This window comes from Carassius gibelio, chromosome B20 (assembly GCF_023724105.1).
Source record: "Carassius gibelio isolate Cgi1373 ecotype wild population from Czech Republic chromosome B20, carGib1.2-hapl.c, whole genome shotgun sequence".
Lineage (NCBI taxonomy): Eukaryota > Metazoa > Chordata > Actinopteri > Cypriniformes > Cyprinidae > Carassius > Carassius gibelio.
In genome coordinates this window covers 15,218,716-15,245,089 of record NC_068415.1, presented here as the reverse complement: position 1 = coordinate 15,245,089, position 26,374 = coordinate 15,218,716, and the positions used below count along the sequence as shown (strand labels likewise).

Here is a 26,374-nt window from a genome sequence, read left to right as displayed (position 1 = left end):
TCTTAGAAACCTGTTTGAAACCAGTCATTATTTTTGTTTTTCACTTTCACAGCGCCGATGGATATTACCACACTTCAGCTTTGAGTAAATATTATTACTCCTTTAACATCTGGAGTTCACTGCAGATTTTTCTTGTCTTGCAACAAAACTGTAGTGTGTTGTATAAACTTTATTCTTTTATTCGCTTGCTGTCTTTCGACTGGCCAGTGTGTGAAGTCCTCAGGTGCTGCTGACTCACTGAATGTATTTTTGGTCATCTTCAATAGTGGGAAATCCTTTGCATTTTATCAGATGTGTGAACAATAAACTCTGACTGTGCTGGGAGATTCACATGCTCGGAGAGCTTTAAGATGTCTACAGGACACCTCTGAGCACAAGTACCATCTAAGAGCTTCCAAAATATACACAAAACACTTCAACCTACTGTTAAGGATTCTAAATAAACAATTTTCCTAAGGAAAAACACTTCTTGCAATGAGGGTTCATGTCTGTGGCCCATTAGAAACAGATGTCCAGAGTTGCATCAAAGCCAAAATCACAGTCCGTATCTCACTCAGATGTCATAGACAGCATGTTATTAATGTAATTTGCAGCCCATTGGGCAGAATCATAAATGAGACACAGCATTTCTTCAAAGAAAATTGTATTTGCTGCAGTCTGCAGAAACTGTACTGCATGCACGTACAGATGGCTGACAATATGTCCCAAAATCATTTGGTTCACATATTAGATACAGACTGACAGAGACACCTTTTTAATAGTATGAATTTACTTCATTTTACTGAAAATTGCTTGGTCAAATATGAAAATGTCCCATTCCATAAATAGAAAGAATCAATTTGACTTTTCTATGGACACCCTTCTTTTCATGTCAAAAATACTTTTATCAATCTGTATTTTTTTCTACTGTAATATTATTATTATTATTATTTTTTTTTGTTAACATTCATTTAGTTTTCAAAGTGATGCCTTGAAGGGCTCTTTAACCTTTCTTTCACAATTTTTTTTTGTTTTTTTTTTTTTTGAAGAACACCAATAATTTTGCTTCAGATGCCAAAAAACAACAACAACAAACCTCAACGCTAATAATCTTAATCATTCCAAGATTGATGTTTTCAGTTATTTATTTACATACTGAAGTAACAAGAGCTACACACAGAATTTGCACATTTGTTTTCGAAAATAAAAACTGTAAAATAAATATACAATAAAATACATTAAACAAACAATCTTTTCAGGGACCAAAAACCTTTCAATCACTTACGAGAACTGTTAAATGACTCACAAATGGAATTCCTGGACCGTCTGCGTTTAGTTTTCACGTATCTTCCTCCAGTCATCGGTCATACAATCACTGAAAATACTGAAACGACAAGCAACGCTGAATATAACATAAATGGATTAAATATAAATCCAACTGTACCTGTGTCTGAAAACTGCACTTATGAATAAATGAATCAAGAGGCAATATAACGACAGAAGATGATCATGTCAATGACAAACTGTAACATACAAAAATCTTTTCAGCACATGAGAACGTACCGTGATAACAAAACAAAAGCAACATTATGATATATATTTATATTATTTACATATAAGAAAAGAGCAAACAGTGATGGAATGTATGTAGCAGCTGAACATAGATTGCTTCAGCACTATCATTCAAACAATCTGAAGTTCATTAACTGCAGTCGTTCTACAAGAGGAACCCATCAGTGCTCCGGTATTTTAACAGCAAATGACCTGCATTTACACATTCACACACGCTCCCACACACACGCAAAACACATTAGCGCAAATGGATGCGAAAGCCAGTGCCATCAGGAACAATGTTCCAGTGTGGCGAGAAGGAAGAGGGGAGCGGTGGAGATGGGAGACGGGCCGAGTTGGATCTCCCCGGCTGAGACTTTGTGGAAGTGAGACATCCGCCGGAGGAAGCAGCTGGACACAAAGAACAGAGGGAGACCAGGGGAATGAGCTACTGACTGAGTGCCCAGACTACTGATGTTCTATGGTTGGTGTCGACTGAAGCATTCAGTGCGTAGCTCCTATTCAGACCCAACTCTGCCCTTTTCTCTTTGGCAGTGGAATGAGAATCCTATTGGCTCATCTAAGTAACAGAAAGCCGCACTTTTTGTCCTCCATCTGAAAGCCACCCTTCTATTGGCAGATCCTTCATTGGCTAATCCTACGGAGAGCAAGAAGCCATTGGCACCCATTTTTCTACACAGCAGCTGCAGCTTTCTATTGGCTCAACCTTCAACCGCACGATTCTCATTGGCTAAAGAGGAGAGAAAACGTTTCAGGCACAACAGTTGGTGTGATAAGTAGAAGTCAGAGTAACTGAGTCAAGTCTGTAGGAAATGCTAACCTGCGATTTCCGCAAACACGAGAAAGCAGAGCGATGACATAACTACTGAATCCTACCTTACTTTTTATGCACAAAATTTGACGTGAAAGAAAAAGCCAGCAAAACATTTACAAATGTACAAGAGAACACTACTCGCTATGTCTTCCAGTTTCATGAAGGATAAAATGTAGATCACTGGAACTGGAATAAAGAACAAAACCGATGCTACAGAAGCTACTGATCTTCTACAGTCCACTATTACGGAACCACATCATGCGTAAAACAACTCGAAGCATTTTGAATGTGTTGAAACAAGCTATGTCTGTGCCATACAAATAAGTATTCTTTACCAAATATTTTCCTTAAAACACAAGTGGACGAAGCATTCTAATGTGATCCCTAAAAGAAACACTGTCTAAAAGTTTGATGCCTCAAGCTTGAATTGCTGCTTGACTGGATCATTTTACTGTCCTAAATTACACTTCCTGGTTGGAAGGAACAACACAACACAAGCCAATAATATAATACTGCTATGTAACCAAAATTTCACTGAGTGTTCAAAGTAAACGATGAAGTGTGATGAATTGCCTCTACGTGCCTCAACATCTTTCCTGACATTGAACTGAAATGCACCTTAATTTGGTCTATTTAAACAGAAAAACAGTCTCAGCTGCCAACTGACAAAATATTATCCTGAACGCAACATGCAATTGGTAGCTTGTTTTTGGCTTGGGCAGCAACATGATCATTCTGTCAATGTTACGATGCTGAGTTATTGCTGCTTATACATATAGTTTCCAAATAGTGTAGCCTTTATGTGGGTGATATCTGAATTTACGAGCTGAATGACCTGCAGAATAGTTGATTAGAAAATAACCAATTTCCACTCACGGCAGGCTCTTTTACTACTGACAATGACATGACAATCATGTCAAAAAGACGTCAGAAATGTTTTAGGAAAGTCATTTCCATTGTTTTCTCTGTGATGATTTCTTTTAGTCTCGGACTTGAATCAGCCTGTTTCTTGAATCAGACTTCTGTCACTTAACTTGTAAAGACTTGACAATTAGCAAAAGAAGTGTTATTGTGTGTTTACATATCCCATATAATAAAGCAAAGGGATTCTACAGAAAACAAGTTCAGTCATCTTGCAGACTCACGCTGGAGATATAGTACCATGGAATGATACCAGCATTGATTATAAGCTTTCTCAAAAATGATAAATATCCCATCGTTCCAACGAATTCATGAAATGTTAATAGGAACGCACACCATCACTGTCTTTTCTGGCAGGGGGCATATATACACAATCTGCGAGAAAGGTGACTAAAAGGAATATGACTGCTCTTGGATCCAAAAAGAGATTTATGATCATTGTTTTCCACCAGTGTCCTCATGTATGTCAGAGAGCTACAATGACACTTAGCCAGGGCAAAGAGAGATGAATGGCATCTGCTGGAATGCCTGGTTTTTGCTGAGAATTGATCTTCAGACCGGAGGGTGACGTGAACTTGTCCCTTCAAAGTAAACATCATTGCTGGAGAGCAGGGGCTGAGTAGTGGTGCTGTGAGTGCCGACTGAGTTCAGCCGCTGGACGTGAGAACTGGACCCCTCATGGGACCCCGGTGCTGCAGGCAATCTGGAGCTGAAATTTAAGTAAATCTAAAGAGAAAAAAGGCAAAAAATCTTGTTTAAAACTCTTAGAAATACTTAGAAATACTTCCATGTTTTGAGAGATTGAAAAGGATAAAGGAAGACATACATGTTTGGTGCTGTCTGAGATTTGCTGTTCGATCTTCTCAACTATCTTGCCGAATGAAGGTCTCTTGAAGGGGTCGGCATCCCAGCATGAGTGCATGATCTCATACCTGAAACACAACAACAGGGCGGCGCTGGTATTTTTGGGAACACTGTTGTTAGGTGTGTACGTGGTAAATGCTTGTCATTACCTTGTCATGTTTTTTTTTTTTCCCACAGAAAGAAATGCTAACTAATTACAGCTTAGACTTACATTTCACTCGGGGCAAACTCCGGTGACTCCATTCGGTATCCTTCCTTGATCATCTTATAGAATTTAGAGTCCACAGGCATTCCAGGGTAAGGACTACTGCCTACAGAAGCAGATTGTCAGTATTTGGAATAAAAACAGCTTGTCATACCAAGTCAGTATAATTATGAGATAAATTTATCTCACCAAGAGAGAAGATCTCCCACAGCAGGATACCATAAGACCAGACGTCACTCTCAAAGGTGTACACGCACTCAAAGATGCTCTCGGGGGACATCCACTTCACCGGGAGACGAGCCTACAAAGAGAAGAGCCTCATTACAAACACAGGCAGAGCATGAAAGCACACAATACAAACCACATTTCTTGACAGATTCAGTCTAGACTTGCATAGAAATGATTAACAATCAAAACATGCATTTCGAAACCTCAATCATGCAGTTTTGTTCAAGGTAGCAAGATGGAAATTGGCATTCTCTTACTTTACTTGTAAATTTACAATACTGACACAAAGACTAGCAACACTATAGACCAAGTTTGTCATGACTGTTTGTTGTTTAGGTGTTTTTTTTGGATCATTAAATCAGGATGCAAGTTAAGTATTTGTAGTGGAAGCCAGAAAGGACCCAATGAGGGTCTTTTTAACTTTCCTTGCAGAAAGCTGTTAGAAAAACCACACCCAACACACAGTCACAGGCGGCGCCGGGGGTGGGGGTGGGGGGCAGGGGGGGTGTGGGTGCTGGGGGGGGTCTCAAGACCCTGTCAAAATTGTCTTGACCCCCCCCACCCTCTTCCTGATTAATATATATATATATATATATATATATATATATATATATATATATATATCTGGGATAAAGATTAAAAAAAAATTCCCTTCAAACTGCGCAGAACAATAATTAATAATTTATTCCACATTTATTCGTACACTGAACCGAGAACTGTTTTTGTCTGATGCGTCCGATTCGAGAACCAAGGAGCTGATGCTACTGCCCATGTCTGATTCAGTGTGAAGTAGACTGATAACACAGCGGATCTGAACTGAACTGTTTCTTTTGATGATTGATTCTGAACTGATTCTGTGCTAATGTTATGGGCGTGGGTAAACCGAAGGCTTGAATGAAGGGCAATCATCGCCAATGACACTACGTCAAGCGCAAAAGAACCGGAGAACCGTTTCCTTCAACCGGTTTATTAAATCGAACTGTCTGAAAACCGGTTTGCCGAAAAGAACCGAGCTTTCCATCACTACTGGTGATCCAAAAACCGATGCAACCGGTTCTTGACTCGAGAACGAGTCAATCATTCGTTCGTTATCTGGCTCGGCTCGGTGTTCATCTTCAGTTCTCTCTTCACAGCAGTTCAGTCAGTGTACTCTTTGACTAAATTAATTACTCTGGGATCTTGGTTTATTTTAACTCAGAGAGAGTGTCAGCCACGTTAAGAAAGTTAACATCTTAAGTAATTTGTGGATTAATGCTTATTGGACACATGAACTGGTTCAAACGATTCCGTTCGATTTGGTGAATTGGTTCAAGAAGATCCGGTTACATTGAATGATTTGTTTGCGAACCGGATAACACTAAACTGCTGTGAACGCACTCCCAACAGACCCGGAAGAGAAGACAATGCTGAATAAAGTCGTAGTTTAGCTATTTTTGGACCAAAATGTATTTTCGATGTTTCAACAAATTCTAACTGATCCTCTGATGTCATATGGACTACTTTGAAGATGTTTTTATTTCCTTTCTGGACATGGACAGTATACTGTATATACACTTTCAATGGAGGGATAGAAAGCATTAATATGCAGTTATTAGGCATGTCCACTGTATTTTTTGTTGGTTTTCATGAGACCCCCCTTGAAATGACCAGGACCCCCCATTATCCCCCCAATCAAAATTGTCAGGAGCCGCCACTGCACACAATATGCATTAAAAAGCATGTTTGCTTGTCTATTTACTTAGTCCCATAATTAGTTAATGACAGTGCTTTAAGTGGCCAAAAAGAGGTGCCGGTACTCTATTATAGCCTATATATATGACTCCCCTCATCCCCTGAGGTAACAACAACTATATTAAAGGGGTTTTATATACAGCAGTCAACAGACGACCTTATAAAAAATAATAAATACTTTTATTAGTTTGTGGATTTGCTTGAGCTAGAAAGAGCTACTGAACATAAATAAAATGTGCAAAAGGATTTTGAAAAAATACCCTTAGAAAATGATGACAAGATAAGATTGGCTTAAATTCGGGACGGGGGGCCTTGGGGGCGGGGGTTAAGGGGGGTAAGGGGGGCGTCTGCGGTCTTGGGTGACGGGATGGGGGGCCTATGATATTAGACTTCGAAGCCTTTAATAAAAGTAAATGAATTTCAAACCTTAACTAAACACATTTTTATTCAAAGATCAACCGTCTGTCATTACTCTTTAGTCTGCCACAAGAAACAACAACATTAAAATCATGAACTCAAATGTCATTGTAAAAAAAAAACAAAAAAACAATGACTGTTGTAAATCAGACCTTTCTGTAATGCTAACGCTAATAAGCTTTAACAAAAATAATGAAATAATTGTGTAGTATTTTTTGTACACAGTGCTGCGAACTGTCAATCACTCCTGTACGAGTGCATCACTGTCCTCCTCGCAGCTGCAGCAACTTGCGCTCTCTTCATCAAGCTTTAAAACAAAAAGTGGACAAAAAGGTCATATTGTCTTTGTGCATATAGATTAATTAGATAAATGAATATCTAAATTCGTGCCTAGCTGCCTACGGTATTTTTTTAGAACTTAGAAAAAAGATGCTGCAGCCAATGAGCAGCCGGCAGGGGCTGGTTGCAGGACGACTCAACCTCCGCAGACAGTTTTTAATGTTTATCAGACAATAACTACTGAAGATTTTGCTTTAGTATAATTTTCGGGACAATTAGGGCCAGATTCGGGATTCGGGACAACAGTTTAGATTTCGGGAATGTCCCAAATTTTTCGGGACGTCTGGTCACCCTACCTGAAAGAGCTATTGCATTACTTCATTAGCTTGCGTCTGACCTGCAGCGATATCGTTCAGGCTTGGTGGGGTGTCAAGCAGCAAGTCATCTGATTCTGACCGTGTTGTTTTAGTACTCAGAGTCAGAAGCCAGGAGAGCATATTAAGTGTTGTTCACTGTATTTATGTTTTTACCGTTTCACACACCTTCTCCGGCCACGTTGAGTTGTTGACACTGACAGCGACAAAAGGGACGCATTCACTTTTCACTTGTAAAACTCAAGGGTGTATGGGTAATGTAGTCTCTGAATTAGGAAGTGTGCATTGTGAAGGGCGCTCTGAAAAGCGACAGTGCAGGCAAAAGATTAAAACCTCTATTAAAACAGATGTCCAAATGAGCGTACCGGTACGCTAAAAGCACGTTCTGGGCGCACGGAAAGGTGGCGGTACGCTCAAGAGCTATATTTGGAAGTGGCGGAACTGAGTACCGGTGCGTACTGGCCCACTTAAAGCACTGGTTAACGATATGTAAAAACCTAGTGGGAAAATATACAAATAAAATAAAGGTTAAAGTTATTTATGTCATGTTATGACAGCTAATACTTACATTGCCCTTAACAACATAGTTTGAGTCAGTAGTGATGTCCCGGGCTAGTCCAAAGTCACAGATCTTGGCCACCCGGCCTTGGGTGAGAAGAATGTTTCTGGCTGCCAGGTCTCTGTGAATACACTGTATGAACACAAAAACAAAACTACAGGTTAACATATAAACACTAATGGATTACGTAATAAAGTAAATTCGCCCTAGGAAAAGACTACTTGTTTTTTGCGTGATTTGAGCTACAGAAGCTGTACAGTACAATACAGACTGTATTGCTGATTTAAAATATGCTATCTTGACAGCTTTTGAGATTTTGGCCTTTTGCAATTTAAGTAAGTGGCCTGTTGGCATTAACCAAATAACCACCACGTGGACTGGCTAGTCTTACAGGGGTCATTGGATGCCCATTTTCCACAAGTTGATGTGATTTTTTTTAGGGTCTTAATGAAGATCTATAACATACTTTCATTAAAATTTCTTAATGGTAGTGTAAAAAAAAAAATCAGCTCTGTTTTCAGCACACTGTTCTAGTCCATGTTGCTTTAAATGCTAATGAGCTCTGCTGACCCCACCCCTCTCTTCCATGGGGTGATGAGCAGACTGTAAATTTCACTGGGTGAATTTTTATCATAAACACTTACAACACACATTTATGTTCAAACTACAACAAAAGTGGATTTTGCATTCGATAACCCCTTTAAAGGTTTTGCTTAGAATTATAATTTAGAATTGCTCTTATGTGCCAGGACTGTCAAAACTGTCAAGTATTTACAATAATCTTGCCAATATTCAAAACCTTATTAACAAAGAAATGTTCTAAGTTAGCACAGAAGTGCTAAAATGAATTTACTGACAGAAAACTCCCTTGTCCACTTAGCAGTGTGACTAATTTAGTGTCCTTCCCCTAAACTGTATACTGGATCTGCTGACCAGGTGGAGAAACATGATATTTTTCAGCATGATCCTCAATGAATGAGTGTGTGCTTGTGCTTGACTATATGTATGCATTTGTGTGACCTTGTGTAACACGATCCTTGACTGGACAGAGGTAATGGAATGTGAGCTTCGGCATTGTAGAGGAAGAGTGAGAAGATCTGTAGTATGGGATTACTGCAACCTCTTGGAATATAAAACTCAGTATCCGTCAGAGAGACAGAACGCAAATAAATGAGAAAAACACTTACGTTCTTGGATGCCAGGAAATCCATCCCTTTGGCTACTTGGTAGGAGAAGCTAAGAAGATCCTCAGTGTCCATAGTCATGCCATCTTCCTGCAGAATCTCACTAACGGCATCTGAATCGCTGTATGAATCACCTAAAGGGATGACAAATTCATTGAAGATGATGAAGACACAATGAGACAAAAAGCTAACAGACAAGCAGAGACACAAAAAGAAAAGGGAAGGACTATAGATGAGACAAAACGACAACAGACAAGACAGAAAAAAAAAATGAGACAGAAGGGACGGGATGAGAAAAGAGAAGAGATGGGATGAGAACAGGAAAGACAAGATAAGCCAAAAGGGATAACGTGAGAAAGAAGGGACAAGATGAGAAAATAATGGAGATGGAAAAAACTGAAGACACAAGACAATAGGAGAAAGGGAAGGCAGGAGAAGAGATGAGACAAGATGAGAAGAGATGAGACAAGGAAGACAAAATGAGACAAAAAAGATGAGACAGAAGAGAAAAGATGAGACGTTAAGAAAAGAGAAGGGATGAGACAGGAACATGAAAGACAAAATGAAACAAAAAGAGATAAGATGAGATAGAAGAGACAATATTAGAAGATAAGAAAAATGAAGGCATGGTAAGATATAGGACAAGGTGAGAAGAGATAAGACAAAACAGAAAAGATAAGAAGAGCAAACACAAGACAAGATGAAACAAAAGGACTTTGGGTAACAAGAAGAGACAAGATGACAGGAAAAGAGATGACGAGAACAGAAAAGGCATTGATCCAACCTTTATTAAGTGATCTTCGGTTTTCAGAGGACAGAAGTCCCATTACCGAGGGCTTCATGGTCATGTATCCATTCCTGCTCTCACTGTAATTAAATACAAACTGGGTTAGTGAACCCACAAGCACTTCACACTATCACACTTCACCAGTTGCACTGATCACACTTACTTTGGCTCTGGCTGCAGCATGACGTTTCTATAGTAAGAGTCTTCTCCCAGTGTAGTGAAGTAGAAGGATTCTCTCCTTCTGCGCAGGAAGTTCAACAGGTCACCAAAACAGCAGTACTCCGTTATAACTAGAGTTGGACCTGTGCAACAGACCAATCCAGTAATGAAGACCAAAACAATACACACAGAAAAACCTAGGAAAACCATATCTAGCCATAGCCTCTTACCTCCAACAGTGCAGGCCCCCAGCAAATTGACAATGTTAATATGGTTGCCAAGATAACTAAGCACCTTCAGCTCTGACATCAGAGCCTCTTTCTCGGTGGCATGGGCACTTGCTGTGGGGCAAAACACCACAATAAAAAAAACATAAATAAAACAACAACAAAAAAGAATGTTCCCCCAATTTTAATGTACGGTTCCCCTCTGATTATTGCACTGGAAACCAATTTTAAACATTTATGGAATGTTTTTTTAGGTTTCATTATTTACAAAAAAAAACATTAAGTAAAATTAACCCAAAATGTTCTAGGATTCAATCAATTGTGGGTTACTGGAAATGTTTAACCTCCTTTCATCTCATCATGCAGGTTTGTGTAATTTCTGGTGTGTGTTTACACACAGCCTTATTTGTTTAAGTGTGCTGGTTAAACATGCCGTGGAGTTAGTATGCTACTTATATTTCACAAGATTATGATCGTGTTTTATGTTGCTTTTCACTCACGTTTGAGCATCTTCACAGCAACGGTCATCACAGTGTCTGCTTTGGACATCCCATAAGCAGTGGCCTCTACCACCTTCCCAAATGCTCCAGATCCTAGAGTTTTTCCTGGGAATGCAGAAAACTAGATCAATTTCAATTTTCCCTCATACAGTTGTTTACAGTCAGTGTGCCAGGAAACTGATCCAAAACCAGCTTTCAGCTTGAACATCGACTTGTTTTTGAATCAAGGAGGTGTGGCTTGTGGGGAAGCGGGATATGCTAGATCCTGTTAGATCCTGTTTGTTGACGGATATGTCTGTTCCTTTATGGGAAAGATATGATACTATGTCACATGGTGCCAGCTATCCAGTGCCACCAACCATGTAAAAGCCAATGAAAATAAGCAAGTGTTGTAAAATTCAAAAGGCCTTTATGTTTCTCATGCACTAAACCTTGTAAACATTTCCAAAAATAATGTTCAAACAAAGAATATTCCAATATAGAAAATGATTTGAAGTCTGACAAGTCAAAGCAGACTGATTCAGGACTTTACTTAACTCACCAAAACGCAGCTTATCTCTGGGAAACTCCCACTGGTGGTCGTATGGAAGCTGGGTGGGGTCAATATACACATAACTATTTCCATGGATACCTTCTATGACTTTCCACTGTATTTGGTATTTAGGTTTCTGTTGGAAGACAGAAAAAAAGAGATGGGATAGGAGAAGAATAAACAATGAGCAATGTTTGTATTTGTACGTGTTCTAATAGACAAAAGCAAACAGAGCCCACTAATAGGAGTTTCTTGTAAATGGACATAAATTATTCAAACAACAATGTGAATGCTAATTCTATGTGTGCGTGTGTGTTGTATTACTCACTGATTACTCCCCTGTGCAACAGTGCAAAACTGCACAGTGAAACATCAGGTCTTATGACATGTTAAGTAAATAATTTCCTTAAGTGTGTTCTGTTTCAAAGTTCCCCTGAAGTGTGGGAGGGATGCCAGGTGTGACAGGTAAATTGCGTTGAGTATCACGTTTAATATCAAATAACCAAAAACAAGTTGCGCTGGAATAACAATAAAGGGTTCCAATATTTTATTGGTATAATAGAGGGAGAATTAAAACTTCAATTTTGTCTAATTAACGGATTACCTCAGTGAATCAGCGTACACTTCCTGTGCTGGAAGACAAACTATAAAATGAAGGACACTTTACCTGCATGTACTTGTAGGATAGCACAATCAGGATGAGAACCAGGATAACAGCCGCAGCAACAAAACCGATGAGCAATGGTGTGAAGAGTTCATGAGGAACAGTGTTTTCTGGGAAGAGAAAAACAACATAGAGTTGGCATCAGAAAACTTGCAGAATATATGTACTCTATCAACAGGAAACAAGAAATCATTTATTTATTATAATTTTATATGCTGTATTTTTATTTTTATTTGTATTTATTATCAGTAAATGTTTGGGGTCAGTAAGATTGTACCTAATTCTTTCAAAGAAGTCTGCATTTCTTTGATCAAAAATTCATAAAAGACAGCAATATTCATATTTTTTTAACATATTAAACTGTAAAATAGCTGTTTTATATTTGAATACATTAACATTTATTCATTTAGCAGACACTTTTATCCAAATCGACTTACAGATGAAGACAGTGGAAGCAATCAAATACAACAAAAAGATCAATGATATATAAGTGCTGTAACAAGTCTCAGTTAGGTTGACACAGTACACGTAGCATCAGATTTGAACTAATATAATAAATAAAAAGAAAACAGATAGAATAAAAAAAGAATAGAGCAAGCTAGTGTTAGAGGTCTTTACACACACACACACACACACACACACAATTGCATAATAAATGAAAAGAAAATATAATACAAAAAGATTAGAAAGGTAGTTAGATTTTTTTAAGAATAGGGTTAAGAATAGTGAGTGTTAAAGTTAGAGGGTCAAATAAAGATGTAAGAGATGGGTTTTAAGCTGATTCTTGAAGATGGCTAAGGACTCAGCTGCCCGGATTGAGTTGGGGATGTCATTCCACCAGAAGGGAACATCTAATTTAAAAGTCCGTAAAAGTGACTTTGTGCTTCTTTGGGATGGCACAATCAAGCGGCGTTCACTTGCAGAATGCAAGCTTCTAAATTTAGGTAAATGGGTGCAGAGCCAGTGGTAGTTTTGTAGGCAAACATCAATGCCTTGAATTTTATGCGAGCAGCTATTGGTAGTCAGTGCAACAGAGGTGTGACGTGTTTTCTTTTTGGCTCATTAAAAATTAATCTTGCTGCCGCGTTCTGGATTAATTGTAAAGTAAAATCCTTTATTATTTAAAAATGTATGTGTTAAGCTTTTAATTAGAATAAAACCCTGACATTAATTGAAGTGTTTTCCCTCTGTAACCATTGCTCTAGACAGAGTGTTTGTGTGAACAAGGCATCGATGGATAATCAATACACATAGCTCATCCCTGATGATCATTTCTGTTGGCGCAAAAAAACCACAGCAGATCTGATGCTAGTTTAGGGACTTGAGTGAGTGTGCCAACTGAAATCAAAAATGATTACTGCACTCCGTCTAAACACTAAAACCAAACCTTAAGGAATGTCTAAAAACAATGAGCATTAAAGAACAACATTAATAATAAATAAGTGCCTCACAGTGGGGTTATGTCATAATTGCTTGTTTTTACTGAGCTGTGAATAATCCAGACTGACGCACTGAGGTCAAACTCTTTACTGAAGATTTTTGCGCCTCACTTCTTTTCACATTTTGAAAGTGTAGCCGTGTTGTTTTTGTAAGGTGTGTGTATGTGTTCATGTGTGGTGTGTTATTGTTTTTCTGCGTTGTTCTGAGCGGTGTAGTAAGCTCTTAAGCTATAAGAAGCTTTCTCTCCATTTCAAATCAAGAATGCAGACTCTGCAGGAAGTAATCCCTTGTAAACCTGCCACTGGCTTTCACAGTCCTCTTCTGCTTCTGCTCCCTCCCTCTGTCTCTTTCTCTTCCCATCTTTTGCCGGCCATCCATCTATCATCATACTCCATCCAAGCATACCATCAAGTCCTCCACAAATAAACATAAACCTTAACAATGGACATTTTTTTGTGTCTCGCTCAGCTGAGGATGAACAGCTTTAAAAGTCTAGCCTAAGGCTCATCGTCCCACTGGTTTTCCTGGACTTGCTACAGCCTAAACCTTGAGAGTCTAAACAAGTTCCCACATCATCTAACAGGCTTTCCTGAGGCAGTGGATTCAATTCACACTCTCAAAACCTCCAGTCCAACTCCTGAAGGACTCTACAAACAGGTCAATGTTCAACTAGAGTTTTTTTTTTTTTACTTAAGGCTAATTCAGCTGAGAACATGCAAAAAACAGTCAATGTACTCAACAACTTAAAAACAACAACAACAACGAGGATAAAAAAGTGAATATACCAGAAACAAAATAAACTGGATGTGGATGACCTTTTGTTAACCATTCTGTCCCTACCAGTAATACCAGTACTAACTGGGGTGGAAAGCCCGGGTGTTTTGCAACAAACCAAAACGACCCCCCCCCCCCCCCCCCAACCGGAGAGATAATCCCCAACAGTTGGTAATGCTAGGTTTACAAAAGAAACAAGATTAGGGCTAAAACTCAGCACCTCTGTTTATATAATAGTCTGCTGTTATCTCATCTTATCCAAAAAGTCTGCCTACACAGGGTTGAGCTGGAGCAGGAGTGGTGACCTGCGAGTTGGCAGCTGGTTTAGATTTTCTCAAAAAGATGCAGCCAGTAGAAAAAGCACAGCTGGAGCAAACGTGAGGAGATGTGCGTTTCCTCCTTTTTGGTTGTTTAACTATTCCTGGGAAACTGGAAACACCTGGGTCGAGTTCTCTAAGTCTCATTCCATTTCCTGGTTTTTTATGATGTGCAAAAGATGAATACTAAACACTGAAACAATGATGACACAAAGTCGAGGTTCTTCATCTTCGTTGTAGGTGTACAGTACCATTTTGAAAATTGCATTCTATCCTGCATTTAAAAATTTGCTTTTGAAGTCTCACAATGGCTGCATCTATCTGGTCTAAAAAATAAAATAAAAACAATAATACAGTAAAATTTCATTACAATTTTAAAATAACTGTTATCTGTTTTAATATATAACAGCAGCCATTAGTCTTCAGTGTCCCCTGATCCTTCAGAAATTATTTGAATATCCTGACCTGCTGCTCACGGAATATTTATTCTTATTACCAGTGTTAACAATTGTGCTGCTCAATGTTTTTAATGAATAGTGTGATGAAATGTTTATTTGAAAGGTAATTTTTTGGTAATATTATAAATTTGTGTGTGTGTGTGTGTGTGTGTGTATATAATGGCAGACATTCCTGTATATGTATACTTATAATGTGCATATTAGTATCTCACTCCATAACTGCAAAACATGCATAAATTAAAAAAATAAATAAAAATTGTGCAACCCTGAGATCAGAAATGACATACAATATCTTTTAAAAACATACAACGCATTGCTTTGGCTAAAAGAACATTTCCAGTAAGTGCATATATTGAGCTGCTGACGTGAGTGTTTCAGTGCACAGCTACGATTTTGATTTTGGCTCCCTGGCCAGAATTATATTTATTTAAGTAAAACACACCTGTATACCCTTACTCTCAGAAGTTGCATGAAGTCAGCCAATCATAATATAGCCTGCAGATGACGAAAGAGCTTTCCAGTTTTGTGAGAAATATGGATCAGAGGGTCAGCAAACCGACTGTAGGCGGAGTGTCTGAGGCTGAGACTTAGTAATCACTAACTAGAGTCTTCAGTCATTGTCTGTGTGTGTCTGCATGTGATTTGGGAGGTTATTTGCTCACCGCTGATAGCAAAGAGTGTGTAAACGATTTCCCCATTGGCAGATGCCACACATTCAAGGGTGGCGTAACTGTTCTTGGTGATGTTTAGTCGACTTTCCACTGTGCCTTTCCCAAAGGGGGGATTTGTCATGGTTACAGTGACAACATCCTCCTCCTCCTGAGTGGCATTCAGCAAATTGGAGCATCTGAGGAAACATGCAACAAACTCATAAATATTCCTGCATTGTTTCATGAACATGTACCATAAGGTGGTGAACTGTTTTAGAAACATTGCATAAAAGGAGCAATAAAAAAATCTAATAATACTCTTTTGGCTTGATAAACTATTTTATTTCAGAATTAAAAACTCAACTTATTTTAATTCTAATGTATTTTAACATCTTTTATTTTAACTTGTTTCATTTACCAGCCAAGGCAACATTTTTTATTTTTATTGTTTAGTACATCATTTTTTATTTAAGTTTGTAAACATTTTTTGTTTATTTGTTTGATTATTTACATCTAATAATTATTTCAGCCTCTTTCAATAATTTTTTTTTTCATAGTTTTAGTTGATAATAACTCTGCTTTACAGTCAAAATGTATTGCCTACTGTATCCCATTTTAGTCCAGGAACAGCAGATTATTACATTTTGATGTAAGATTATGAAAGCCAACATTTTTTCTTTGGAATAAAATGCTCCAATGCATTTCATGATAAGGCCAGGAATTTAAGAGGTCATTTTTGATGTAAGGTCACTGCTTATCAATAATATGATAAGGATGTGATAAGCATTTCTCACTGCATTCAGGAGCTATGGCAGAATTTTACTGATGTGTGTAAAAATAGCTTATTGCTTAAGAAAGCAAAATGACAGACCTCAGGGGCTCTTTTACTTAAAAACATCAGTACTGTCATCAAGTGCTTTGATTTATTTGTTTCTCCAATTTTTTTCTCACTCTTCTCCTAAAATGAAGTATGAGTGCTACTGAGTTAAGGTCAAAGTCAGCTTTGGATATAAAGCCAGAACAAATAATCTCAACTGGTTCACATTCCTTGTTCTGTCTCTTTATTACTGAGCGATATCTTTAATAACATTGTTTAGCATGTTGGAAACTTCTCAGCAATTCCTCAACAATGGAACAATGGTCTGTTCGGTGAGAAAACCATCAAACCGGTGGCAGATAAAGCGAGCGACGCACGAACACGATCAAAAGACACATAGCACTACATGTTTACATGCTCCAATTGAAGCAAGGCATGTTATCCTGATCGGATTTGATCATCATGAGGAATTGATTGGATAAGCTTGTGACTAAGTCTATGCTAAGGTGTTCGGTCAACACCGCTATTCAAGAATAAACAGCCCAATGGAAGCAGCTTGTTCTAATGTCGTTGGGTACTGTCATATGACCGATAATAGCCAATCGCTTTTGTGATGTCACAATCATGACAGAGTCAAATTGCTTATCCCTATTAATAATAGGCTAAAGCTTTCTTGTCCAATCATCAAACATCAAGTTAGCGGTTAGTGGCTAATCCATGCTGCGTCACAATGTACCCTCAGAGAGGATAATACGTTAACACTGCTCAAGGGATACGCCGCTAATATTTGAAAGCAACTTTTGGAGCCCATCGTATGTAGCTGTGGATGTATTTGAAACAAACAAAACTGAAGAAAGACATAATGAATACCTTGAATGAGGTTGGTCACAGTAAAACCACTTAATCTGAGGAGTAGGGTAACCTTCAGCCACACAGCGCACCTGTCCATCAATTGGCCCTTCATAGGACACAATCTGTGGTTTACCTAACAACAAAGATTGGTACGAGGTCAGTTTTACAATCTTGGTTAGTGGGATGGATGTTTGTACAGTGGGATGGATGTTTGTCTTGTTTGAGATTGTCTTACACAGACAATCGAGTTCTTTTATCCGGCAAGAAATGTGAACAATCACTTTTGAAACAGAATATACACAAAACTCATATATCACATAGATTCTGTGCATTTTTCTGGCAAGTGGAAAAGCCAAATATTTGCCATTTGCATGATATGTTTTCACTCACTTATGACGTGGACTTCAAACGTTTGATGGACAGTTGCGTCTCGGTTTGAGCATGAAAATGTGTAAACGCCACTTTCTAACACTTTGAGACGTACTAGCTTCAGCTCGCTGGTGTAACTGTTGAATGAAGAAAAAAAAATACATGAATAACCTAAACCTAAAGTATCTTTCAGTGCTGTGAATAAAGTTTGCGCTGATATTAAAATCCTGGCTGATGCTGATAATTCTATTGTGTTTTCTCTTGGACCACAAAACCAATTAATTAAATATCTTTTTTTTCTTCCAAAATTGAGATTTTAATAGATAGATATAGAATAGCTATCAAGCCAAAAATATAAGCTTTCCATTGATGCATGGTTTGTAAGGATAGGACAATATTTGACCTATAGCGATATTTTGAATATCTGGAATCTGAGGATGCAAAAAAATCTAAATATTGAGAAAATCACCTTTAAAGTTGTCCAAATTAAGTTCTTAGCAATGCATATTACTACTCATAAATTACGTTTTGATTTATTTATGGTAGGAAATTTACAAAATATCTTCATGGAACATGATCTTTACTTAATATCCGAATTATTTTCGGCATAAAAGAAAAATCTATAATTTTGACCCATACAATGTATTTTTGGCTGTTGCTACAAATATACACCATCGACTGGGTTTGTGGTCCAGGGTCACACACATATATATATATATATATATATATATAAACGCTTAACAACATTAGAATACACAATTCAAAAATAGATATTGAGAGATTTACTAAAGACTACATATAATAGTGTTTCTAAATTAATAATATTTTAAAGACTAACTTTAAGTGAGCATTAACAGTAAATGAGCTAACACAATTAAATATACGATAAATATATCCAATAAATACCAATATGATACTGATATATGGTGCATCCCTAGCAATTACTACCTAGGACATACAAGAATTGTTTGTAGCAATGTAACAAAATCATACCTATTCCCATGTGAGCGGCTGGTAATGACATGATCAGTAGTGTTGGTGAGTTTTACCCCACTGTAGCTCCAGGAAAATGCATGAGGTTTCGGGTAAGCATCCATTACCACACGCAGGGACAGACTTTCTCCAGCCCGCATTCTTTTAGTGCTGTTATTCACACTTGTTACGTTAATGAAGCCTTTATCTGCACACAGAAACGCATAAAATATTTTTTGGAGACATTTTTGGAGACTATTTAAATTTAGACTAAATAGTCATATGATTGTTGATATAAATTCTTGAAACAAGACTTACCAAAGATTTCGACCATGACTGTCTTTGCACTGGTCCCTCTTTCATTCCTGGCCTCGCAGTTGTAAATCCCTGCATCCTGCATGGTCACAGACCCCAGATTTAGGGTGGCATTCCTCAGGTGAGAAATGGGTTCGGTCAGGATTCTTGAGAACTGCTGCACTGAAGGTTGCTTGAGTCATGCAGAAGGAAAACAGACACAAAGCTCATTGGGCAACTCTGAAGAGATGAGGCATAGACATTGTCTTGAATATAATGTCTGTGGCTGTCTTGTGTAGGTGTGGCTGTTTTTATAATCTTTATATAAAACAAAGTAAGCCATTACTCTCACAAATCCCAGTCTCTGATGCCAGTAGAGTCTTAAAACTGTAGATCTGTTCACATAGGTTGTGTTCTCACAGCACAAGTTTGCCAAAAATAGAGCTGTGAGTGCTGAAAATTTAAGACAGCGAGTTCAGTTATAAAATTTGGTAGACTTGCGTTAATACCTGAACTCAAGATTGAGATGGATTTAAGCTTGCATACTTAATTCCAAGCTAAATCCTAAATTCGAAACTTAAATTCTAAATTCAGTTCTGAATGAATTACATCCCTGCTGAAAACTGTATTCTCCTGCTGTGTATACAGTACATGAACATATAGAATTTAAAGGAGCAGCTCAACCCACACAAGATCGAATTAGCCTCTGGGCATAATATCAAGTACAAACAACGTTTAAATTATCTTTTTCAGTCTACAAACATTACATTTGATGTGCACTCATACTATAAGTCTTCTTTTGTAAACATTGGTTGCACATGACTGAAATGGTTGGTGTGTTTGATAAAGCCTGCAGTATGTACAGTATATATGTGTGTGAAGAATGTCATGGGGCACCACAGATGTGCTCAGTTTATGAGAGTGCTCTTACCACTCCATGGGGAGCCTTCCACCTGATTGTGATGTCACTGTTGACGTTTGAGGTGCTGCAGGAGAGGGCGAGCTCTTCCCCCTGGACTAGCAGCACTCTCTGAGGCCGACCCAGTGTGATCACAGGAGGTGCGTCTGGAACTAAAAGCAAAGAAGCTTGATGCATTATATCAATGGGAATGTGTGGGAAAGAAAGAGCAAGCTACAGTGGGGTAACATAGACATGTGTGTCTGGTGTCTTTCTGTGTCCTCTAGCGATATTTAGGGCAATTCATTAATTAAATTAATTACAATGATAAAGTGATTAATGAATTGGTTTAATCTCAATGAATTGCAAACATCAATATTTGAAATACCTCAAAATAAAAACATTGTTAAAAGTGTGTAGAGCTTTACACTTTACTTATGTCTCTCCTTTACTTTCTCACCGAGGCGGACATTGAGTTGATATTGACCGGATTTAACGGTGTTGCCTTCCAGAGTCCCGACACAGATGTAACATCCCTCAAAGTCCTTCCTGACATCTTCCAATGTTATGCCCGTCTCAATACTGGATGAATATCGGAGGTTGTTGGGCAGGGGCTGTCCGTCACATTTTTGAAGGTGCAAGTCTGTCATACGTGGGTCTGTGGCCAAGCATGGGAGCGTGATCATCTCCCCTTGTCCCGCAACAAAGTCAAACACGATGTTCCTCCTGAAGGGATTTTCAGGATCTGCTGAGAGGAATGCTAAATCAAAAACCAATGAAACACAACCAAGTGGGCTTAGATCATGACATTACAGCTCAGAGAAAGAGAGAGAGTGTCACAAAAAAGACTGAAAGTGAAAAACTACCCTCCACCATACCTAATAAACAAATACAAATAACCCACATCTGCAGTGCACACATTAGTAAAATTAGTGTCAATTGCCAAAAATGCCAAGGACCAATTTGAAGGGTTTACCACTGGGATTATAAGAACATGCTTGAAATAACACATTAAAGTAAATAAAGGTCATGCGGGTGACTAGTGAAAACAGCGAGCTGATTGTAGGTGTTTGGGGCATCTGTTGACACCCAAAGTGTCTTTTTGGCACAAAAAAGGAACCACAAAGGATGATGAGAGATGCTGGAGAGTATGATCATAGTGAGAAAGATGGAGAGCGAGAAAGAAAGACATAAATATAAAGCAAATAAAGTGTTAGAAAGTTCACATAGTGCAGACAAACTTTCTATCTATCTCTACTAGTATACATTTGCTAACATGCTTGCACAAACCTAGCACATCTAAAACATAACTGCAGCACTCACATACAGACAATGTAGACACTAAGACACAAAGGAGGGTTGAAGAATTCTTTAAATACTGCCCTACAGACTTGTCACTCAGCCCAGACATTATTACACCCAATTAAAATTCTGACTCACAAATGCAAAGGCTGACTTACCTTTTACATACACATAGATTGAGCTTTTTTCACCAGATTCCTCCTCTTGGCAGGAATATTTGCCCATGTGTTGTGGGCCTGCTTTGCTCACTTTAAGAACTGTCACTTGACCCTGCCTTTGTTCCTTAAGGATTCGTGTGGGGCGGTCTTCTCGCAGCCAGCGCACTGAACTGTCACTCTGACAATGCAAGCTGAAGTCGCTGTTCAGGGGTACCGTGAGTTGGGGTCCTTCAGGGGTGATAGTGGGCCTGGACCTGGCTGGGAGGAAACAAGCAAGTGAACACGGTGCACAAGTAGAAGATAAAATAGTTTAACATTTGATAAACATGCAGGAGAAGAGATTATTAAGAGTTAACGTGAGGTTTTCGGGAAAATGTACCAATCTGTCAAATGCATTTGACTTTGCCAGAACACTACGGTACTGGTTTTGAATAAAAGAACCAACACTGATATACAGAATGTACCAAGCGCATACACATTTATTCTCACACACAAATCAAAGGCCTCTAAGGTTGCATAAATGACAGTTAAGGGTGAGAAATAGTTTCACATTAAAAAAAAAAACTTAAAAAAACTAAGCCTTCCAAGTTCCTCTAATCACAATTTCTCTAAATGAGTTCTTAAAAAGATGAATGCCCCTTTCTCAGTTAGTGTTAGATTCGATTGAATTGTAGCATCCTTCTCCATTAAAAGTGCTGCATTGCCTTGTCAGCTATAACCCTTAAAGACAACAGATTAGAGTTTTAATCTAACAAAAGAGCATTTATTCTCCCCCTCCCCACATGACTGGGAGAATTGTGAAAATAAGTGAAGAACACAAAAAAAGTAAGAAAGTACAAAATAAAAAAGCATTAAAACTGAGTAAATGTATGTAGCATAACAGTAAAACTTCAGCTGATTACATAGGCCTAAAGAAATCTGTGATAATTTTGGATACTATTAAATATTAAAAATAAAAGCAGCGAGCAAAACAGTGAGCAAAGGCAAAAGACCAAGAAAACACAATTATGTAGTAGCATAATGTCTACTTTTGGTTCCTGGTAACTGGTAAATACTGTTGTAATCTGTCATTACTTTCTGCAGTTCATTTTGATGGATTGAGGCAATTATGGGCCTTAAGTTAACACTGAGAAAGTGGGATTAACTTAAGTGTAAAGGACAATGTGTGAATGGTTATGTCTCAGAAATGTGTTCAATAAAGTCTAAGGCTAAATCTAATACTATTTTAATTATAAGAATCCTTTTTTAGTTTCTGTGAATGTGGGAGACGGGGGTTGGGGAATGCACTGGCTTCCATAGTTGCTTCAGGCTGAAATGAGATAAACTGTGGTTTAGCCAGATGAGTAGCTCGCCTCATTGCAAACTGTCACTTTATGCCATTCAAGAAAACGGCTTCTGCAAAGTCAGGTGTCCTTCCAGAGAAAAACTTCACCTAACAAGCGTTCATGTTTACGCGTCCTCTCCAGGGCTCTAAACATAATCAGCGACAAAAGAACAAATAAGAAACACTGAATGAGAGAAAGGCCTTCACAGAAAAGCAATGCACACTCACATCCCAGCACTTCTCAAGATTCTCTGGTAAATATTTAAATCATACAGAAAGAGATTTTTATCTAAATTACGCCATTACGACAACATTATGGGCTGTTGAAAAGAGGTGATGTAAGGGAATTGTGTGTTTTGAGATAATTACAGAAAAATTTCAGAAAATGTTTGCACCAAGATGGAAATTGAACCCTATTCAGCCTGTTTTCCCATTTGTTTTTCTCCAATCTCCTCCTTGTTTATTTTCCTTGTTTTTTTTTTGTTTTTTTTTTTAGCATAGGCTACTCCCATTTTTTGGGTAAATATAAAGTGTGTATTTTGTAACTTGTGATACCATTGTCAGCCACTAGAGGTATCCGCCTGATGAAAGCAACACCTTCCTATCATACACCCACTAGAAAGCTAAATTCTGGGCATAATTAGGATAATTCTAACTGTGCTTATCAGAGCTCTCTAATATTAACTAGGAATATTTCCATGTAAACGATTCTCTCACGGCTGTTATTTGAAAGCCCGTATCATTATGTGTTAGAAGGAACCCGATGCAAAATAGTCAGCCACTTGAGCGTTGAAGCCCTCTGGCATTACAAAGCTGATCATCAGATTCTCGCCAAAACCACACCAAAGCTGTATGTGGGTAGTTGACAAATAGGCTGAATTTTTTGTTGTTGTTGTTGTTGTAAAAGGCCTTTAAAAAAAGAAAAAAGAAAAGAAAGTATGTAGTGTGAAGTCTGATCTTTGAGAAAATATAAAGGGTCACTTCGTCAATTCTTTCACTGCTTTTTTGAAACATTTTTTGCTGAACTGTACCATAAATTTTTCCTATGGTGTGACATAGCAAAAAAATAAGAAAATTAACATTTTAATAGTACATAAATAGCAAGAGAGATATTTATCTTCATTGTTAGACACTTATTTTTATATAGTGTTATATAGTATATATATATATATATATATATATATATATATATATATATATATATATATATATATATATATATATATATATATATATATATATATATATATGTATATATATATATCACCCCATTGCAATACTAAATGCAAAACAAAACAAAAAATTTCATGAACAAAATTGAGTCATTGTTACTGAAACTCTTCTAACTCAACACCCCCCCCCCCCCCCCCCCGCCCGCCTATTTCTGTCAATTAGTGACATTACTATTCCAACTTAACCTGTCATTAACGGTAAGCAAGACACATTTGCATAATTTTCCATGATTATTTCCATGACCAAGGAACAAAGGAACGAACAACTCTTTGAATACAAAATTTAATGAGGGGTAATAAGCGAGACACACCTGAACCAAATCATACAGTCACACAAGGGAGAAACTGGGTCACGGGGAGCACATGGGGAGGAAAACACGCCAAAACAGGAACACATCAAGACATCAAGTTCCTACGCTTTCAGAAATATGGATGAAAAAATTATTGCATTTACTAAAATAGAAACTTGTACAATGCAGGAGGTATTTATTAACATTTAATGATTTTCTTTTTCGTTTATAAAAGCTATAATTTATTAAACCATGCTTGGGACAGTGACACCAGGACAATTTTGAGATATTGCTCAAATTGTAAAAAAAAATTGAGTAGGCCTAACACTGCAGCTATTATAACAACAGGTCCACGTAGGACAAATAAATGCTTAACCACTGGATTTTAAATAACGAGAATATTAATTATATTCATTTTTATCTTGTGGGACAGTGAAAATGCCATGTCACTTCAACAACCCATGTGTTAATTAAGTTGCCCACGCTCACTCTAAACGCGATCTTTGAAATGGTTTGTAAAAAGGCCTGGGTTACCATAATCGGGTTTCTTCAGGTAACACCATCTCCAAGCACAATGACACATGCGTGGAATCTAAATGATGGAACGAAACAAATTCCCCCCCAAAACGAAACATGATAGGCTACTTTTTGGGGAAACTTTAATAAGCCACATAATAAGCATCGTTAATTTAGCAAATGAATCTGTAACAAGGATAAATGTCTGAACACATGATACGCAATGGTCAGTTAAAAGATGCAGTCCAGCTAATGTCTCGCCCCTCATCTTTTAGAACATCCATAAGAGCTTATCTGAGCACAAAAGACCATCTGATATGTCCATGAGGTGCCAGCACGCTCACAAAAAAGTCAGGTTGCAGCATGCCAAACAACTTTTCTGGCTTTTAGCAGCCTAACTGCCCATGCTGTTTGGATACCAACAGAAAAACAAACGCAAATGCAAACTCAATAAAAATGGAATGTTCCAGCAAAGTTTGACCATCTCAGTGCCCTCGTAGCCCATCTCGTTGACAAATTCTAGAGTTTGTTCCATGGAGCTCAATTTGTTTAGTGCGCAACTCTGCCTTTGGCGTCCCAATCATACAGACTTCAAACACATTTTTGTTGCTAATATTTGAGCGAGGTCCTTAATAAACCGCTAAAAAAATGTTTCACGTACGTCACATAAAGTGCTCAACTGCGCACCGTTATTATGGCAACATCAGAGAAACGCGCTGCAGATGAATTTGGGATACTTTTCTGGTTACTAAAACTAACTAAATCTGTTTAATATATTCTGTAAAACCCGCAAAATTTGTTTCGAAACGTTTTGAGGGTTAAATCCGGCAGAGCCAACCCTGTCTCCCCATTATATCCTAACTCTATAAAGTTAATAATATCAATTAAGTGCGTTTTTAGCCATCCACACTCTTTTCCGTCACGTCTCTTACTAATGATATCTAAAGCTTCGTATTCCTCCACTTGTTGCGGAGGCAGGCACTCGCGAGCTTGAATGATAAATAATTGAGAGCAGCGCGCAGGGATCGGCTTCACATTCTCACCTGCGGCTCTCCGGATCGATATCTTGTTTCAGTGATAGGTTCCTGTAACAGCTTAAATTGCTGATATAAGTCCCCGTGCGGTAAGTGAAGAGGATAAGATTCGGTGGGATTATCAGAGAAATTCTGCTGCATTAGAATACTTTATTTCTTGGAGTCCCGAGCTGACAGAACGTGCCTTGAGGTGCGAAGGCTCCTTATGGAGAACTTCATTATGTGGAAAATTAAGAGAACGCGCATGGGGTCATCTAATGATAACAGCCAAACACTGCTTCTATAAAGAGCCTGCATGCATCTAAAGTAGAAAAAGTAGGAAGCAACAGGTAGGCTACACACAATAGTCTTTATTAAAGGCACTCCGTTTGTTTTGAGTATACATAAAGAATAATTAAACAACCCCACTGCCTGTCATCTATAGGTGCATAGATACAGCAAGTGCAGTCCATCCCAACATCTCAATGAAAAACTTTCTGGAATCCTCTAAGCAAAGTGAGACCATGAAAGGACCAATAAATTATAATAGTCGCCCTACCTGGTTGAACGATTAACTGCAACAAAACAGTAAACAGAACGTAGTGATATTCCATTGTTATAATTCCATCTAGCTCATAGTCTGAGAGAATACCGCGCAACGGTCTCCAGTGGAGCGACGACTCTCGTCTTAAAGGGCCAGCG

At 38.1% G+C, this 26,374-nt stretch overlaps 1 protein-coding gene across 3 annotated transcripts; it reads right to left on the bottom strand.

Annotated features, from left to right (window-relative positions):
• Positions 1–1,106: 1,106 nt before the first annotated feature.
• On the bottom strand, positions 1,107–26,374 carry kita (KIT proto-oncogene, receptor tyrosine kinase a). 3 transcript variants are annotated; one of them, XM_052585903.1, is made up of 21 exons: positions 26,232–26,374; positions 21,298–21,555; positions 20,298–20,585; positions 19,871–20,010; positions 18,964–19,132; positions 18,667–18,853; positions 17,695–17,810; positions 17,323–17,437; positions 15,648–15,832; positions 12,000–12,106; positions 11,342–11,468; positions 10,801–10,905; positions 10,304–10,414; positions 10,078–10,216; positions 9,912–9,994; positions 9,131–9,261; positions 7,953–8,075; positions 4,545–4,656; positions 4,362–4,461; positions 4,113–4,218; positions 1,107–4,012 (listed from the first exon to the last, which is right to left on the bottom strand). In XM_052585903.1, the coding sequence occupies exons 1-21, from the start codon at positions 26,284–26,286 to the stop codon at positions 3,839–3,841; spliced, it is 2,931 nt and encodes a 976-aa protein (XP_052441863.1). In that variant the 5' UTR covers positions 26,287–26,374; the 3' UTR covers positions 1,107–3,838. The 3 variants fall into 3 exon arrangements, with proteins under 3 accessions (XP_052441863.1, XP_052441862.1, XP_052441864.1); XM_052585902.1 differs by having other exon boundaries at positions 20,298–20,597; positions 26,232–26,370; XM_052585904.1 differs by having other exon boundaries at positions 20,298–20,582; positions 26,232–26,370.